Source organism: Glandiceps talaboti, chromosome 18 (genome assembly GCF_964340395.1).
Source record: "Glandiceps talaboti chromosome 18, keGlaTala1.1, whole genome shotgun sequence".
NCBI lineage: Eukaryota > Metazoa > Hemichordata > Enteropneusta > Spengelidae > Glandiceps > Glandiceps talaboti.
This window is the reverse complement of record NC_135566.1, coordinates 257,982-277,494: the sequence shown is the minus strand read 5'-3', so window position 1 is coordinate 277,494 and position 19,513 is coordinate 257,982. Positions and strand designations below refer to the sequence as shown.

Sequence of the window (19,513 nt, the reverse complement as noted above, 5' to 3'; positions counted from 1 at the left end):
TATAGATTGTGTGTAGTGTTACCGACTTGTCTTTGGTGTTGAAAGCTATTGACCAAATTCAAGTTGTAACTTCAGACGCACACAGTCAATCTCAGAGGTACCAGAATCTCAGGACACGTATTCAGTGGATAAACTCACAAGCACTCAAAATGACTTTTGAAGGAAATAACAATCCATTAACGTTGTAGAAATCATAGGCCTGTTATATGCAGTTGACTACATTTACGTCCTTCGTGATTGCTTTCAGTTTTATAAGAAATTTGGGTTTGTTTTTGAAAACCTGTTAGAACGACAGTTACGTATAAACTTATCACTTTCCTTTCAAGTTGATTTTTCTCAATCAAGTATAGAGTATTTGAATTCTCAAAAAAATGTACACAGTGAAATTGAAATTAATAATATCGTATTTCACATTATCTTTTCCACCAAACTTACATCCAATGACATGAAGTGGGCGTCTCCATCCCCGTGAAATGACTCAAATTCCAGACAAAAAGAAATGTACATCTGTATCTCAAAACAATCCTAGACTACTTTCAACAAATGTCAGGTGTTATGTAGTCCGTATATGCGTGTCACTTCGCTTCTTGACCTTTGCGATAACGGTCAAAAGGCGGCCATTTTTATGAAAAATTCACATTTTGCCAATTAACACCACAGACTACAGACTTTATTCATTTGTTACACTCATATTATCATCATCAACACTCGTTCTAAGAATACCTTGACCTTTGGCCTTGACCTTCATCTTCAACTTCAAATAGGCATAAGTGACAAAACTTCACAATTGTCCACAAACGATGAGATTTTAACAGATAGTGACCTCATTCGAGTGCCTGTACCGTTATAATCCATAATTGTCATTCTAATGAGACATTGACCTTTAACGTTGACCTATATCTTCAAGATCGAATAACCAAAAACGTTCGAATTAGGCCTACATATGTACACCTCTGAGATACATGGGTCGGTTTCAACCAAACCTGGCACAAATGTCACAGTAGTCCACAGATACACATTGCTTTGTTTCATGACCTTTGTGATGATAATGATCAATTGGCAGCAATGAGATTTCAGAATAAGAATTACTAAATTGAAATGTTGTGGTGGTGCGGTGGCTTGTTAGTGCCACGGGGTGGTTTTGAATTTCCGATATTTTCAATTTGTTTCTTAATCGATTTTGAATGTCCAGGTTAATCTTGTATTTTACACATGTTCAGTTCTGCAAAAGCAAAAGTGTAAATTTTGGAAATTGAAAATGAGCTGAGAAACTCCAACAAAGGAAAAAATATTGGAAATTGAAAAATCAACTTAGAAATACAATGTGAAAACATAATTTAAAAAAAAAATATTTGTAGCATTGTTACATACTTTCAAGTGCCCAGGTTTCTTAGATAATCGTGATTTCACTCAAATATTGCATCTAATTACCCTTGGAACATGAAGTAACTATTCTAGTGTTAATGTGATGGTCACAGTCACTTGTGAGCTATAAATATTCTATTGAAGGATGATCATCATGCATCATGATACAAATAATTTAGTATTTTTTATTTTTTGGATATTCGTAAGTACCTAAAAACGTCATTATTTTGTATCATAACCATCCTTGAATTGAATATTATCTCATAAGTGAATGTGGTTATTGTCGACGATGTAATATCGGTTCACATGTTTCATAGCACATACAGCATGCAGCACACACTGCGTGCAGCACATGCGTGCAGCACAGGTAGCTTTGAAAGTACGCCCTCACACGGTCCTTAATCTAAACAGCAACATTGAAAACGAGGCACATTCCGGAGAGGAGAAATAGTCATGGCGGACGAAGCTCTCGCCAAAGCCGGTTTACATTTTGATGAACTAAACAAAGTACGTGTCCTTGAGCCTGAAATCGCAGGACAGACTACGGAACTCAAAGAAGAATGCAAGGATTTTGTAGATAGTAAGTACCAAGTTCTTGGGTGGTGTATGTTATTTCCACACATCTTCATTCAGATTGATGTGAGCTGCTTGTTAATAATACGTTGTCGCGAACGTAAACATACCGTTGAGACGGTTGACGTGACAGTTCTGCATACTGCGGATAGAATCAAATGTACCTACGATGATTATAGTCACGTCTATAAATTAACGTGAATATTATAGAAAATCTCTTAATCTTATTTCGATATGACAATTTTCATTATTTTGCTCAAAAAGAAAAGGTTGAGCTGGTATTGTGCTGTTATTTTAATGTTGGTACGTGTCAAACCAAAACCAATGCCAAAACAGACTGCAGTCAGACTGAGAGTCCACAAGTATAAATTTAGTCTCAGATTCAGATTTGAGGACAATATATAATATGGGGCTAGTCTCATCATATTGAGCCTCAGGTTCAGTCCCATATTCGAAAAATCACGATAACACCAGAAAAAAGGAGTCAAACATTGATCAAGAAATAATAATGTCCAGGCATGATGGTCCAGGCTACAGAATGTTCCTCCTTCACGCTCACTTAACAGTAAACTCTGGAAATATACATTACAGGGTGTCAACATATCTTCTCCCCTATGCTATGGTTCCTCCCTCTCTCTAACAAATATACGATATGACAGCTGCTTAAACATGTACAAGGGTGTGCATGTGCAATATTGAGTAATCTGTTAATCATGACTTACTGTTGTCCGTTTTGTGGCTCAAGCTAATGTTAGACAAGAATTGACAAAATAGACAAGACGTAGGTGGAATTTATAGTGATTTTAAGTTCATTTCTGTATTTTACATACAAAAATATAGTAAATGGCAAGGGTATGGGTGGTTTTTATTCCCAAAATCTATGTGAATGAAAGTTGTCTGCAGTCTCGTTGTTAAGAGATAGCGAGGAAGCATAGCGTAGGGGAGAACATGTGTCGAAACCCTGCAGGAGTGTATATTTCCAGACCCAGAGAGGGGATGTCTCAGCTTGCATGGGGAAAATTACCTGAAAATCAGAGATAAAAGCTTGTTGTCAAGACATTAGTGAGAGGTCAAAGTTCAGCTGATGTGTTTGTTGGTAGGCGCACTATTCCAATTATATATCTGTAGTGCGGCTGTTTAAAATAATTTTGATCTTATTTTAAAGTCTGCAGAAGTAATATTTTACGATGGGTGAGAAGTGGGACATTTCTTGTTTGACTGCTTGTTTTTTGGTGTCATTGTGATTTTCCAATAAGAGACTGAACCTGATAAGGCTCAATATGAGATTGGCAACATATTGTCCTCTAATGCAAGTCTGATTCTGAATCTTAGACTAATTTTATACCCATCAGAGTCCTGCTAGTAGATGGAGTAAGTCAACACTCAATTCTGACAAAATCCCTTCCCTTCTCTGGTGTAAATGGGACAATAACAGAAATGAGTTCAGTACCATTTGATGATAATCTTACTATCATATTTCTTTGTTAACAGAAATTGCTGAGTTCCAGAAAATTGTTGGTAGTTTTATTGATGTTGTAGACAAGGTTTCAAAGGAGGTTGAAAGAGAAAAAATGAAAGTAAGTGATAGAATGATACTTCATCATCATTATATACTTTTATGTCCTGTCAACAAAATTATTTCAAACTGCGTATTTGTTAACACCACAAGTGATGAAGTAGGTAAACAAGTTGATAAGGCATAATGAGCCAAGTAGACATAATGTCATTATACACAGATAACATATTAAATAATTCCAAGTTGAGTCAGTACAGCATTTTATGCAAACTTCACACACACACACACACACACACACACACACACACGCACACACACCATTCATCAACTAGTCTGTTCATGTAATTTTTAAACTGATCAACAGTAAAAACAAAACATTGTGTTTGTGGACTCACTATTGACTACCTCTGTGTTGTCTGACAGGCAATTGGTTCAAGAAATTTACTGAAATCAATAGCTAAGCAACGAGAAGCACAACAACAACAGTTACAAGCACTCATAGCTGAAAAGAAAACACAACTAGAAAGGTAAGCATTGAGATATTTAATCACAGAGTTGAAGATAAGGATACATATACAGTGTTTTGAACTTTTCACTAAATGTTGGGAACCCAGATGAAGACGAGATAATTTGGCAATATGTGCATAGATTAGATTTTTTTCATTCTTTTATTCTGGACCAAATTTTTTCTATAGCTCTGTCAGACAACTCAGTGTTTACCATACTTCAATTTTAATCCTATTCTACAGTGGGCCGTGGTAAGGAAGTAATATCTCCCTGTATTCCCCATCTATTGTACCTAGGTTCCTCACCAAAATCATGGCACACTCAGTGTTGATTAATTATTGAAAACTATGGCAACAGGCCAAAATTGCCCCCTTTCTGTGAGCAGGGTTGCTAAACCTAAGCAAAAGCACTGATTTTTGCAAGAAACCTTAATGAAATACCTAGGTTTTACCTACTTGTCAAAACACTTATATGTATAATTCCTCCAGCGTGAAAGAATATGGATAACTGTAGGACAGTATAGGATAGCATAGTATATGATAGCACAGCAAAAATTATGTGACTTGCCAGTAAGGTTTTGCCAGTTCTGATCAGTAGACGTTCTCAAACTACCAGTTCTATGTACCGTAGTGCAGTTGTAGCAAAGATTTATCACTGGGGTAATCATTCAATCTTTTGTTGAGTCATGTTTATGTGGAAATGTTATACTACCAATATTTACATATATTTACTTTTCTCTCTTGTATTCATCTGTCTGTCTTTTTTCATTCAACAGATATAGAATGCAACATAATGCCTTGCTGAAAGAAGAAGCTGAACAGAGTGAATTTATCGAACAATTTATTCTCCAGAAATAAAAAGATAAATGTATATCTTTCTGTTCCAAATTCAATGTTTTATTGAAAATGATCTTACAGTGAAAGCTACTTTTTTGTCATGTACTCTTTATATGTATATTTAATGTTGTAAATAGTTCATTATCTTGTTGAAATAAAATTGTACTGGATTAGTTTCAGTACAGTGTAGTGTGTTTATGGCATGTGTTTAATTTGTAATTGTGACCATATGGATGTGAAATGGGTATTTATGTAAGCAGTAAACCCCCCACCACCACCCACAGGGGGTCACTTGAGGTCACAAATGAGGTCACTTTCACTACCTTTATCTACCTTCACCTTGCACAAATTCATTTGAGCTATTATTAGTGATTACCCTACATAGTTTATACACACACTTCATCCATTCTTACAACCCAGATCATAAATGGTGAGCAGTGTGACCTCTTATGATAACCAAATTTTTTGTTCTGGGTCAAAATGGGATTTCTTGTGAGTCACCACATAATAAGAGATAGGAGAACAAATTTTGGTGCATCACTAGAAAGTGTGTGTGTGTCGGTGGCACATCAAATTGGCTTAGAGGGCACACTGATGGTGGAGTCTTGGACGATGCCATAGGTGGCGAGTCTTGGACGACGCAATAGATGGCGAGTCTTGGACAATGCCATAGGTGGCGAGTCTTGGACGATGCAATAGATGGCAAGTCTTGGACGGTGCCATAGATGGTGAGTCTTGGACGATGCCATAGATGGTGAGTCTTGGACAATGCCATAGCTGGTGAATCTTGGATGGTACCATTAAAGAGGTTGTGGTTTACGACAGTGATTTCTTCATAATAGTACTTTGTTTGAATCAAACAGAGGTTAACATTTTTACATCGAAATCTGTGTTTTGCGTTTGTTTGAATCAAACAGAGGTTAACATTTTTACATCGAAATCTGCATTTTGCCATTGTTTGAATCAAACAGAGGTTAACATTTTTACACCACAATCTGTGTTTTTGCCTAGCTGTCTGTCCAGCTCTTTGTATTGCTAGCAACGGCAAATTACTAATAATGTTTGACAATTATACGCTCAAACTGGTTGGTTTGAAAAAATGCACTCAAACCAAATTGGTCGCAACAGGGAGTGATAACATACATATCAGCCTAACTGACCGTATTCAAATGAAGTCAATATGTAATTGCACCCTCGTTGAGATGAGCACAAGAGTGACATCATTTACATAGAGCGAACAGTATATAAATACCTACAAAGAAGCATGCTGATACCTGCCATTGGGGTGTGGCTATAAAAATTGTTTGCTGTTATTAGCATCACAAGCAGTTTGTGAGACACCAAAGCATAAAGACAGATTGTGATGTAAACAGGCAGTACTAGTATATTACATGCACATAACATACCAAAAACACAAAACATTTCAATATTAGTTTATAATGCTCAGCTTTATTTGATAATATTTCAATATATCTCATACTATGGTCTATACAAGAGTCAGATATAAAAGTATTGCAGTTCATAAAAAAGAAAATACACATAATCTACATAGGATACAGTGATAATTGATGAGATTATCACAATCTACATAGGATACAGTGATAATAGATGAGATTATCAATTAATTATAAAAGATAATGAAAAATAATAGTTTTTAACAACATTTTATTAATATTAATATGTTATCAATAATGGATTGAAATGCATATCATTATTTATTATTCTGAAAACTGTTTCAAACCAATTTCACACCCTGGGCATATCATGTGTATTTATTTAACTTGGTAGCCATTTACATCTTTTCCAGTGCATATTTTACTGAAAACTAAAAAAACTAATTACTATTAAAATATCTTCTATGCTGAAGTAAATGTCATAATTTAATTTCATGTTTTCATAAATAATTAAAATGACAATGAATTCTTTAGTAAAGATGACTGTATGTATACACAGTGTACTAGGTACTCATAATATCAGTACAATGGTGTTTTACATGCATAAGAGTATTTGCTATGGTTTAAGTCCTAGTAATAGTGGGAGAAAATCTGATAAAGCAATGCATATATATTACCATGATTCTGATAGGGAACCCAAATAAAATATACAGAACTCACGTATATTTTATCTACTTACTGTCCATAAGAAAAACACTGTTTTATCATGATTTGGCTTTAATCAGCAGAATATAATACATTTGTATCCTATGATTCATCTTTGTACGAGATAAAACCTGCTGAAGATGATATTCTCGATCTATCAACTTATGCTTGGTTTTGTGAGATTGAGTCAGTTCTTTCACACAGCAGGCAATAAAAGAACACCACCTGTGGCCACATATTGATGTGTTTATGTAGGTTTAATTTCATGAAGATAGTAATAATCACTTTAACCTGTGAAATTTGGTGTCATGATCAGACTTCATTATTTGCATTTAGTGTATTATTGAGACACTGAAAGAGTAAATTTCTCTTAAAATCTTACACTTCTTTTAAATCTAATATAATTTTATATGTGTCGTCATCAAACTTTAATTTTCCATTTTCTTTTGTGACAGATTTTTTTTTATCTAACCACTGAGAAATTTACATAATAATACTTGAAAGCAGCTATTTTAGTTCCATTCCTATCTAAAAACCTTTCAAAACACACAGCACCCACTAGTTTCATAACTGTCAATGGATGAAAAGATAACACTGAGCAATTAAGTTTCATGTTACACAAGGGTTCTTAGTCATTAAAATGATAGTGTTTCAGTCACTTCTAATTTTACACTGAAATTGTTTGGTTTAGAATTCTTTTGAAGACACTTCATCCCTCTCAATTCCTGACACATATTCAAAACTAGAGGGTGCCACCCACTCATAACGGCAGGTTGCTGAATCAATCGGATTAAAATCTGATGTAGTGAACTTCTTTATTTACCTCTTACTTTTATTGTCTTTTGTTCTCTTTTCTTTTTGAGTGCCTTGTACCTACATTTGATGGCACATTACCATAAGATTTCTAATAACAAATCTCGTACTTACGAGTAGCCAACCAGAATCTATCTGACAATAAAGCACTCCACATTTGAAATTGAAACAAAGACAACCACAGACAATAACAATAACATTATTGTCTGTGAAATCAGGCATACAAAGTTCACTACAACAAATTTTATACAGATTGGTTGCTGTATCTTACTGCATGTGATCATAAGAATTTCTTAAGATCTGTATTATAATCTTCACTGAATAACATAGTGAACAGTAACATGAGTGGTACAATTAGATATGGTGAATATATTGCTCCAAGGAAAAGTCTTTCTTGAAGTGTACTTGGTCCTGGATATTCTCCCTTACTGAAGTCATGGAAAAATATATGTGCCAAGATTGCCACCACTGTGGTTGCCACATGACTGGAGTAAACCAATAAAGGGACCCGTAGTCGCTTGGCGGTACCTGGAAAAGTTTTTAAAATGGCCATGTCATCTTTGTTTTAAACTGATAAAAAGTTATAAATTGTCAGGCTTGCTAGCATTCATTTAGATTATAAAACTCAAACCATTGTTCAGTAGATGTCTAAATAGAGTAAGTATCACAATTAACAAATGTCACTGAACTCATCAGAGTTATATGTATATCACTTTAAGGATATGTAAAACTCAACTTAGCATTTTGAAATCATGTACATGTTGCAATAATTTTCTCTTAAAGAAAGTTAGGATAACAGTAAAACTAGTACCTGTCTCAACTTTCCTCTATTGATGAAATATTAACTCTCTAATACTACATGCAGTAACCATACACCATGCATATGCTCCCCAAGGTAGTTGTTTTTTCTTCTTCCTCTCTCTTCCTCTCTTGAGGCTATTGTATTTTTCATTATCATGAAACAGCAGGAGTGCAATTATGTCAGCCACACTCTTTTTTAATGAGGGACACAGAGTATTATTCATGGTCCAAAATGTTAAGGAAAGCTGACATTTCTGGCCTCAACACATTATCCTTTTTTACACTCTCAAAAGTTATGAGTTTGAACAAATTAGTTCATCAAAATGAAGGACTTTACCCTGAAACACCAGCTTTTCTTAATTGTTTGACCCTAAACATAATTGTACCATACTGTGCCTATTCAAATTTTGGTCCGACTAGTGTTTACATAATTTTATCATTATTCTTTTTTCACTCAAATAAGTTAAAATGTCAGCTGGGATTAAATTCAAGCAAAGATTTAAATTATAAACTCAGTTCAGTCAACAAAGTCACTCACCTTTCCAAAATGCATGTGTAGCAAAAAAGAAAAATGGAAATTGGAAGAGTATTTCACAGATACAGAATGATTTGAACCAGATTGGTGTGTCCATCATCATGGGGTCTTTGAATTCCTTACAGTACCATTCTAAAGTGTCTCTCAGCTGTAAAACACAATGCAGAATTCACTTGAAGGATATAATAGACTACTAGGCTAATTCTTAGTCACAATAATGCATCACAGTTGTAAAATAAAATACAATGTTGTATAAAAATCAATAAAAATTTATCAAATTTATCATTCACTTTTTGTGTCCCTTTTTATGAAGGAAAATATAATATTTATCTATCAGAATTATTTGGCAATTTACACATGGTTGAATAACAATGAAAAAAAAATCCATTCCAATAGTGCTGTATGAATGTCATGTTGAGTTTTATAAAAGGTCAATGTTACTTCATTTGGGAAAAAAGCAATGCAGTAACTAGTATATACCATGGTGGTACCAATATTCTGACAACTATTTACCGTTTTTTTCCAAGGTCTGAAAAAATTACACAAATTACTAGAACTGGATAAGAATTATGCATTCATTTGAAGGATGCTCAAAACATTTTCCTAGAGAAAACAGTGGATTTTCTTCAAAAGTGTATGTTTCAGCAGAAGCCTAGTAATGAGGGTAGAGAGGTCAACTTGAATGAGTCTACAAAACAGTCATGTGGGGATTTGACATTTCAAGAATTATTATTATTTTGTGATCGGGTAATAGTGAGAGCCAAAATATCCCCACATAAATGGATTCTAGTCTTTGGATGTACAAGTGTGCAGCCTAGCGCTAGTTATAGTTTATACAAACTATTACAAAATATACACACCATATATTCAAAGTTTTTTATTTACATAAATGTTGCACTATATTAACTGTACAGTATAAACAGAATTCAGACAAAAATATTCGAATTAACGAAATTCTATATATTCACAGTTTTTATTTACATAAATTTTGTAATATTTTAACTACAGTAACAGAATTCAGACAAAAGATTCGAATTGTAACGAAATTCTTAAAACTTCATGATGCAAAGTAATACGTGGACAGTTTTTACGGTCAAAGGTCATCTGATAATATAAACAATCAAAAATCGAACTCCTTCACAATACCGTAGTGTCTACATGATCGACATTCACCATAGTTTTCTACTTACCATTTTTGGGTACCATGCCTTGGGAAGAACGGACTGTGCATCAATCAATACTGTTATTGGAATGTGTGAAGCAAAATACAGGAAGAACACAGCGTTCAAGATACGAGCCATGTTGAAGCTGACTTGAGTTGCGAGGTTCACGGAAATGAGCGGGCTTAGGGTGTCTGGTACGGAACCTCTAACTCGTGGCTTCTCTACAGCGAGCAGCGTACATGTCCACGTGCAAATGACATGTGAGTTTTGAAAAGAACCATAGACCCTCCATTACTGGTGGAGGGTCTATGAAAGAAATTATGGCAGAGGCCAAGAATCGTGCTACTGGTTAAAAACAAACAAAAAGTAAACATACACAAATAAACGAAATATGTGCGTATCAGGTAAAATGCGAATACCTATACGTAATAACACGCGAATCAACATCCATCGCCATCACATACATGTATACAATTAAAGGCCAGTTGTAATAGCATATTAAGCGATAGACCACCCACCACAGACCCTCAACACTTACAGGTAAGAAGAAAATATGCCACAATCTATGTATTATATTTGAAGTTTTAATTCATTCAGGCAACATAATTTACAACACTAAAACAATGCTTTGTTTAATCTCAAGTTACACCCAAATGTTGAATCCCAGGTTTTGGATAAAACATGCTATCAGTACATTTACGTACCATGTTTTTACATGACAATAATAACTTTATTACACAACTGTATCGTCAGTGAATACAGTATAGTCAATAATAATAATAATAATAATAATAATAATAATAATAATAATAATATAATAATAATAATAATAACAACAACAACAACACAAAATTAATAATAAAACATTTTTCTCTCTTTAAACACTAACACGTTACAAGTTTTTCAAAAAGTTGGCAAGAGGAAATTGATATTGCATAATATTTAAAAAAGATAAATTTCTATTAATACTACTGATTATTATCTCACATTCTTTTAACATTTTTTTTTATATACTGAAAATTGAACAGTCTAAAATAAAATGCATCTCATTTATCAACTAAATTTAAATTACATCTTTTACAAAATCTTAAATCAACAAGAACTCTTGGGGATCTCCTTCTACTTAATTCTATTTCTAAAGTATGATCACTTAATTCTACTCTGTCAGTAGACTGTAAGATACGTCGTGACGTTTCGCCCTCACCGGCCTCCTCTCACACGACTGTACTACTCTGCACTAGTATGTCGGACACTTCAAAAGATTTGGGCCCCGCCCTGAACTAGCGATTAGAAGGTCATGCAGAGGTCGTCATGTAGATTAGAAATCAAATATGTAGAGTAGCTTGTACGTCAGGCGATAAGAGCGAATGTTGCCATGGTAATATATGTCAATCACTCGGTCGGCGACATCCGCTCTGAGATTGGACTTGCATAACCAACGATAATACCACCACGTAAATAAACACACACACATGTGTAGGCCAATATACATTACCAATAATGACCGATAATGACCAATAAAACTAGTTTGAAACTCTCCTAAAATAACGTACTTGTACTTCAAATTTCCATGTTCAGTTTTGAAATAAATGTAACGGAGTCATGGATGACGGCAAAACGCCAACAAAGTCCACGATCGCCACATTCAAACCAGGGAGTTACCAGCAAAATGTCTGTCGTGAATGCCATTACGAAGTCTTCCCATGAATTTGGAATAGTGTTGAAAGAGAAGCAGAGAGAATGTCTGATTTCTTCGTTGTTGGTGCGACCGATGGCGAAGACATCTTCGCTTGCCTTTTTGTTCGGATGGTGACATTCGGCAGAACACCCCCTCGCGACTTTAAATCGTGCTCAAGCTTGTCTAACTTCATTCTACCCGCGTACTATTGATGTACGTGGTCGAAACACAACTTGCAAACCCCAGCACGTTCATGGTCTTCTTTTCGTAACGGGACACAAAATAATTCACGTAAATAGGACGTGAAACGATCTTCTGTAGGGAACACGGATCGCCTTTTTTTAGGGTGTAATTGTACACCACAGACGGCACACTCCGTACACGTAAGTTTGAATCCCTGGTAGTTGCCTTCTGGCCGTATTTTCCTACAACCTTATCCACAAGTTGCTCACTAAAAACAGTTAACAACAGTCTTTTTGCTTGACTAATTGTTCTTTTCTCTTTCCTTCTTCTTACTTTTCTTGTCAGACCTCAGTGTGCATAAAATCCTCAGTTTGCTAGCACTTCATGACATCACAAATGTCTGACATTAGATAGTTATACTTTTGAAAGGGAGGGCTGTGAAATTTTGGTCACAGTGGATGGGTGGCCAGGAAAATAACCAAGTCAGCGGTAATTTCTCCCCAGGCCCCCCCTGCCGTAAATTCTGTCCGGTCCCTTACAACTAGACTGTGACACCCCCGTCTACTATTTTCAAAGAGACAATGAATAATGATTTCTTTGTGTGAATTGTATTATCTCTAAAAATTCTCAGGTAGCAAATGTCATCTCTGCAGTTCAGGATATAAATAACTGCCAATCATACATGGCCCAACCCACCGCTTTACGTAATCTCAATGGAATGTCCGGTCTGAAAATGACATTGGACGTCGTTAGGGACCGGACAGAATTTACGGCAGGGGGGCCTGGGGAGAAATTGGGGGGGGGGGGCATGAAAAAAATGGGAGGCTTTAAGGGGGGGGGCATGAAAATTCTCATGGTTTGAAAGGGGGGGGGCGCGCGAAATATTTTGTCATTGAAAAAAATTAATATGTTAGAAAATTTAGCATTGCATGAGATAGCACTTGATATCGCCGTTAATATTGAATGTCTACACTTTCATTTATGTATTAAAATGGAAGTGTGTACGTTTGTATGTACCTATTTAGTGAAGCATAAAAACACTACTCAAGATTAATTTGATACACCCTGAATTACTCTTATATACTCCAAGTTGTTCACACACACACACATACACATATGTATACATACATACATACATACATACATACATACATTTTAGCACTGTGGAAACAGGTTCAGTGTGTAATTATCCTTGATGGTAATTACCATCAAGGATACATATGTATATATATATATATATATATATCATAAATTACAGGTACTATGCTATATATATATATATATATATATATATATATATATATATATATATATATATATATATATATATATATATATATATATATATATATATATATATATATATATATATATATATATATATATATATATATATATATATATATATATATATATATATATATATATATATATATATATATATATATATATATATATATATATATATATATATATATATATATAGGAAGTCAGTGGTAAGATTTGTCCGTAGTACAGTGCTCGATACGTCTGCACGCAGAGCGGAGTATATGTTGAGGGTAGAAGAAAATCAAGTCGGGTTTTTCGTCTCTACAAGCCTGTTTCGTGAGTAAATCACTCGTCAGGAGATGTTGATATACTGAATATACCTCGTATAAATCGTGTGGTGTAAGGCGGGTTTTACCTAGGGTGTTGAGTGGTGCTTTTGTTTGTACAAAAGGTGTCAATTATGTGTGCGATGGGTCAGGTGTTACACAACAATGTTTTATTTCGATGGCGACAAGAGGATACAAGTTCATTTCGTTTATTTAATGTGGATAGTTCGAGTCGGCAGATAATAAAGAACTTTTCTTTGAGGCATAAATTGCACTTCTTGCTTGCGCTATTGTAGGTTGGGTGGGATGAAAGTGGTCGCCAGGAAATGGAGTGGTCGATGTTTTTATCCTTGAGGGTCCAGATATGTTTGATAAAATGATCATAAATATCATGAAGAGGCATCCCCCTAACACTGAGGTCTCACAATGGCTCATATAAATTCACTTGCTTTTTATACAGTATCTATGGCAAAACTGTGTCTGGATCACAACATATCCTTTATCTCAACCAATTGGACCTTTTAACTGTCGTTTGTCATACAAGGCCTGTAGGCTGGGAATATACTGGCAAGAAGAAAATATGCCACAATCTATGTATTGTACATGTATATGAAGTTTTAATTCATTCGGACAACATAATTTGCAACACTAAAATGTTTTGTTCAATCTTACATCCAAATGTCAAATCCCTGGTTTTGGATAATACCTACTATCACAATCTGATTAAAATCAGATGTAGATGTCGGCTAATCGTTCATTGTTATCAAGACGAAAACTTAACTTGTATCACAAATGCCAATTCAGGCAACAATACCGAGGGTATGCAATGAACGATTAGCCGACATCTAAATTGGATTTTAATGAGATTAATACTACCAGTACTATCATATCAGTGGAGCCATAACAGGGCCATTCCTTTCTTTAGGACCAAGCTTGTCTAACTCACTATCACATCCAAATTCTAATCATACATGGTGGTAGTTAGTCTTGTTACCAGACTCAGATGTTGTGACATTTGTTGCTCTGAAAAGCGCACGAAATGTGCCCAAGCAGCAAAGCCAGGAGTGACTTGTTAGTCACTACTTCTCGTGGCTTCGCTACTTGGGGTGCACCCGTGCACCCTGTGCACCTTACGGAGAGACGAATGTCATGAAGTCTGGCAGTGAGACTAGGTGGTAGTGGTCTTTGAGATTTATAATACTGCATTATGAAAGAACTGTATGAGTCTACATTATATCAAGGCTGTGGTCTAAGCTATGCCAGAGTTGGTTTTTTGACACTATTACAGGCACAAATATACATAGACTAGATATCCAGAGTAAGACTTCATACGTTATTGATAGCTGTACTTACTTATTTGCTCAATTTAAGTCAAACTTCTTGAAAAAAGCCAACTCATGGTGCAAAACCAGTCAAAGATTCAATCTGTTTTAGTACTGACTTACTAATACTGATCTATACAGTATCACTTACACTCAGACCACTTATTTTGTGGTCTGAGCTTACACTAATCAAAGTATTGGATGTCAAAGTGACAAAACAGTCCTAAGTCAAGGTTACGTTGCAAAGTTCATTGATTTATTTCTATTTCACAGCATAAAATATAAAATAGATCAGTAAGGTACACTTCTAGAGATCTTGCCATCTCTGGTATGGTTGCAGTATTTTGTGAGAGTATGTATGCTGGGTAACATTGATAGCAAATGTAAACTTGTAATTGCCAAATGCTTTCTATCTTTTGAGTTCACCGAGATCTTCAATCATATCATCTTCAATCTATAAAAGCAACAAATTGTAGATGTGTTATCAACCTTCCTAATTTGATATTATGTATAGACTTAAATTGTAGATGTGTGTGAAAATCACCTTCCTAATTTGATATTATGTATAGACTTAAATTGTAGATGTGTGTGAAAATCACCTTCCTAATTTGATATTATGTATAGACTTAAATTGTAGATGTGTGTGAAAATCACCTTCCTAATTTGATATTATGTATAGACTTAAATTGTAGATGTGTGTGAAAATCACCTTCCTAATTTGATATTATGTATAGACTTAAATTGTAGATGTGTGTGAAAATCACCTTCCTAATTTGATATTATGTATAGACTTAAATTGTAGATGTGTGTGAAAATCACCTTCCTAATTTGATATTATGTATAGACTTAAATTGTAGATGTGTGTGAAAATCACCTTCCTAATTTGATGTGGTCTGTATAGACTTAGGTCAGGTAACATCACAGCAGTTGTCAGTTCAGTACTATGGTAACCATTTTATATGATAATTCAAGTAGTTTGTTGCTATATGATTTGGTTGCACCTTATGAGATTTATTAAGTTTCTTTTCACTACTAAATTTATACTTACTGCTGCCCATTTGCCCACCATAGCATCTGAGATGTTATACGTCACATCACCTTGTATGACAATTTCATCATCTCCTGTAACTGATGACCCACATGAGAAACGACTGGCAAAATATTTGGAAGCCATTTTTAAATCAATATCTGAATAAAGAAAATGAAAACAGCAGATTCATATGATTTCAGAGATACATTTTTATGGCCACAAGAAGGTGATATACAAATAGGCTCATCAACAGCTACATGATGCATGTTGATGAAATCTTTCATTATAGACAACTTCTGGAGATTGAGATGATTGTAATTCCTTACATGTGCAACAATTTTCAGGGTCACCAGCAAAGTAAATCTTCACTACTGGAACATACTTTTATATGATCAACTTTATCACTAACTTTACAAGTCACTTTGTCAATTTGAGAGAAACTTTGTCGTTTTGGAGAACTGAACTCTCAAGAAAAAAACATTGTATGGGCAAAGAATGTATCACAATCTTTGAAGAGTGAATTCAACCATACCTTGAACAAATGGAGGAAATCAAAAATTGAAAAGTGCATAGGTGTTTATAGTCTGTAAGATATGCCATGGCAGACTGCCCTCAGGGCATGATGTATCTTACAGTCTTTGTGTTTATTGAAGGGCGCCCTCAACCATCGTCCAACCTAAAGAGCAGACCATTGAGGGCATAGTCACTGGCATGATGTATCTTACAGTCTATGGTGTTTCTTGAACTTGAAGGGTGGCATCAACAATTGGCCATCCTTAGGAGCAGGCCAGTGCGGGCATAGTCACAAGCACAATGTATCTTACAGGCTATGGTTTCTTGAAGTTTCATTTTCAAGATTTGGCTAAATAAATACAGCCTTATAAAATAATTCTTACCGAATGTTTTTAGGCCTCTGACTACAGTAACATATTTTCTTTTATTCCTCTGCATTCTTGATATTGTCACTTTTTGTGGGGCTGTCTTCTTTTTAGCCTTAATAACACCTCTTCCCCCTGTTACAATTCATGAAAAGTTACAATTAATCAGTATACAATGGGGTGAACAGCTGTTCTCATAAAGTAAGAAGCTGTCAATCATCAACAAATAATGCACATAGTCTTTGGAAACCTATGTTGGGGTATCATAGACAAATGCCAATTGTTATGCGACTCAGACTAGCATCTCTTTAATTTTAAATATTGAGTTAAAGTCAAGGCCTAACCTCAAAAGTTACACAAATAGACATATACAACAACACAAATGATGGGTGAGATATTCCAATTGCGTACAACCAACAGAGGTTTACTTGTCTGGGTATCCAAGTCTGAAATCCCAGGAAATAAGTTGATACCAAAGATTCACATTGTATTTGCATGTTGAACTGACTAGGTGTCCATTATTCTTGTGATGTCTGGAAAGGGATAGGTAATTTGCTATTGTTTGTGTCTGAAAAGTGGTAGGGATTTCGTCTAGTAAAGCTACATTCCTGCCACTTTCCAAGGTGAGGAACCACCCCATACATATCATAATATTATTCTACTATCTAATTGATCACTATTATAGTTATAAGTTATAGACAACTTCTTTGCAAGCTACTAGTACCATTCAGTTGGCAACTAGTGTGTACATGACCTCTGACCTCTGAACCAACCTCTTTTCTGTTTCTTTTTTTCAGTACTTTCTTCTTCACCATCTTCTCCTCTCAAGCGCATCATGGCTTCAAACTGTTCTGGTAAATGTTTCTCCAACCATTTCTTACATTTGTCATAGCTTGGATGAAATTCACAGAATTCTGTAGGCATGCTGCATTCTGTGCAAATAAGATTCATACACTTAACATCAAAACAGACTTCTTCAGAATTTTAATCTACATCCTTTCTTTAAGCAAGATTTTTTTAATACACCATGATGTGAATATAGTTTTTCTGAATGTCATGAAACACGAACCATATTGAAATGTCTGTGTAAACTTTTTGGGTCAATTTCATATTGTACATTTAAGTGAGACGTGCCATTATAAATGGTTGACTGTTAAATTCCTGGACAACTTTCAAAGCCACTGGCATCAAAGTCATATTCTGTATTATAAAATATAATATTTGGTGTAGTTTTTACTTTGTGCAAGTGACCTTGTATGTTGCACATGTAAGTCAAGGTCAGACTGTATGATTTAGATGTATCGGAAGGTTTTATTGGAATTTATTAACAGAAACTGTAATGAATACATTTTGTTACCTCCACAGTAAATGACTTTCAGAGGGTAAGACACAGGCTCTGGTTGAGGCTCTGGTTGGGATTTTTCTTGAACTTTCTCTTCCTCTTCTCCTGTCTCAGGGGGTGTGATCCCTATGTCTTCAGTAACACCTCCTTCAACTTCTGCTGTAGCCATGGTGTAGGAAGACTCTGATGACAAAGGACAGAATTTGAAATGTCACTGTGTATGAAATATTGACATATTTTATATGACTCATTAAATTAAAACATAAGTTTTAACCATGGAGGTAAAAACCAAAGCCAAGTCTGACTACAGTATCTGCTGAACCCAAGTATAATTGGTGGAAAAGATTATCTTGTCTTCCCATTTACCAGGCTGCATCCAATAACCAGCAGTTGATGGTGAGGAAATTGAGTTCCGTGTATGAACACATAAATCATACACCATTTGAAAAAAAGGTTATTATGAAATGTAATTATCACCCAAAATCTGGTACCGTGATGGAGAAATACTACTGTTCATACCCTGTCGGTGAAAAGGAAACACTAATTTTGATCACTTTAATTACTAGTGATACGTGATCCCATGAATTAGATATTTATTATCTTAGATGATGGAAACACTTCATTTCAACATTTGGTCCTTCATTTGTTGTTTCTCATCATTACATAACATGTTCGTTCTTTAGTGATGATTTAATATTTGTCCTACGACTTCAAGGGCGATAAGGGCAGGGTGATAAGGAGTTGAACAACAAAGGATGCGTAATGCCTATGAGAGACAGTCATAATAATAACAATATATATGATGTGTTGAAATACACTACATTATACATCAATGCATATTGTCCGAGACTCCCGGGCTGAGACTCGAGTGCATGATGAATGCTACTGGGCATGTTCCTTTTTTCTTGAATTTTATATTATCAAATCTTTTATCGATTTCAAATGAATTACAATCTATAACTCTGCTGTATTGGGTAACATTATCAATGACAATGGTTATTCAATGTAAGAATGTGACTTGTGAAGCATGCCATGTGCAGTGCATGTACGTCGCAGTCAAGGACGGTCGCGGTCGAGACATTTCGGTGTGGGATGCAAGTCATCACTGGTGATTCCAAATCGAGAATTTCAAGATTATAAACGGCCCATAAACAATATCTAATAGTCGATTATTTAGTGCAAGTGTCTTACCTTCGTTACAAATCCCCGAATGTGAAAATTTAGAAACAAACACCACTTTCTGATTTCAGCTACTCCTTGAACGCTTGCGCAATGAC

At 35.1% G+C, this 19,513-nt stretch overlaps 3 protein-coding genes across 3 annotated transcripts; 1 reads left to right on the top strand and 2 right to left on the bottom strand.

Moving 5' to 3' along the window:
- Nucleotides 1–1,799: 1,799 nt before the first annotated feature.
- LOC144449241 (intraflagellar transport protein 20 homolog) lies at nucleotides 1,800–4,932 on the top strand. The gene is made up of 4 exons (XM_078139752.1): nucleotides 1,800–1,945; nucleotides 3,430–3,515; nucleotides 3,878–3,981; nucleotides 4,737–4,932. Exons 1-4 carry the CDS (start codon nucleotides 1,819–1,821, stop codon nucleotides 4,816–4,818), a joined length of 399 nt encoding a protein of 132 aa, XP_077995878.1. The 5' UTR covers nucleotides 1,800–1,818; the 3' UTR covers nucleotides 4,819–4,932.
- Nucleotides 4,933–7,969: 3,037 nt separating this feature from the next.
- On the bottom strand, nucleotides 7,970–10,364 carry LOC144449597 (sigma intracellular receptor 2-like). The gene is made up of 3 exons (XM_078140163.1): nucleotides 10,236–10,364; nucleotides 9,049–9,193; nucleotides 7,970–8,237 (listed from the first exon to the last, which is right to left on the bottom strand). The coding sequence occupies exons 1-3, from the start codon at nucleotides 10,344–10,346 to the stop codon at nucleotides 7,990–7,992; spliced, it is 504 nt and encodes a 167-aa protein (XP_077996289.1). The 5' UTR covers nucleotides 10,347–10,364; the 3' UTR covers nucleotides 7,970–7,989.
- Nucleotides 10,365–13,894: 3,530 nt separating this feature from the next.
- LOC144449055 (density-regulated protein-like) lies at nucleotides 13,895–19,502 on the bottom strand. Its single transcript, XM_078139466.1, has 6 exons — nucleotides 19,428–19,502; nucleotides 18,252–18,419; nucleotides 17,668–17,826; nucleotides 16,913–17,029; nucleotides 16,035–16,174; nucleotides 13,895–15,440 (listed from the first exon to the last, which is right to left on the bottom strand). Exons 2-6 carry the CDS (start codon nucleotides 18,403–18,405, stop codon nucleotides 15,396–15,398), a joined length of 615 nt encoding a protein of 204 aa, XP_077995592.1. The 5' UTR covers nucleotides 18,406–18,419; nucleotides 19,428–19,502; the 3' UTR covers nucleotides 13,895–15,395.
- Between the last annotated feature and the right edge of the window lie 11 nt (nucleotides 19,503–19,513).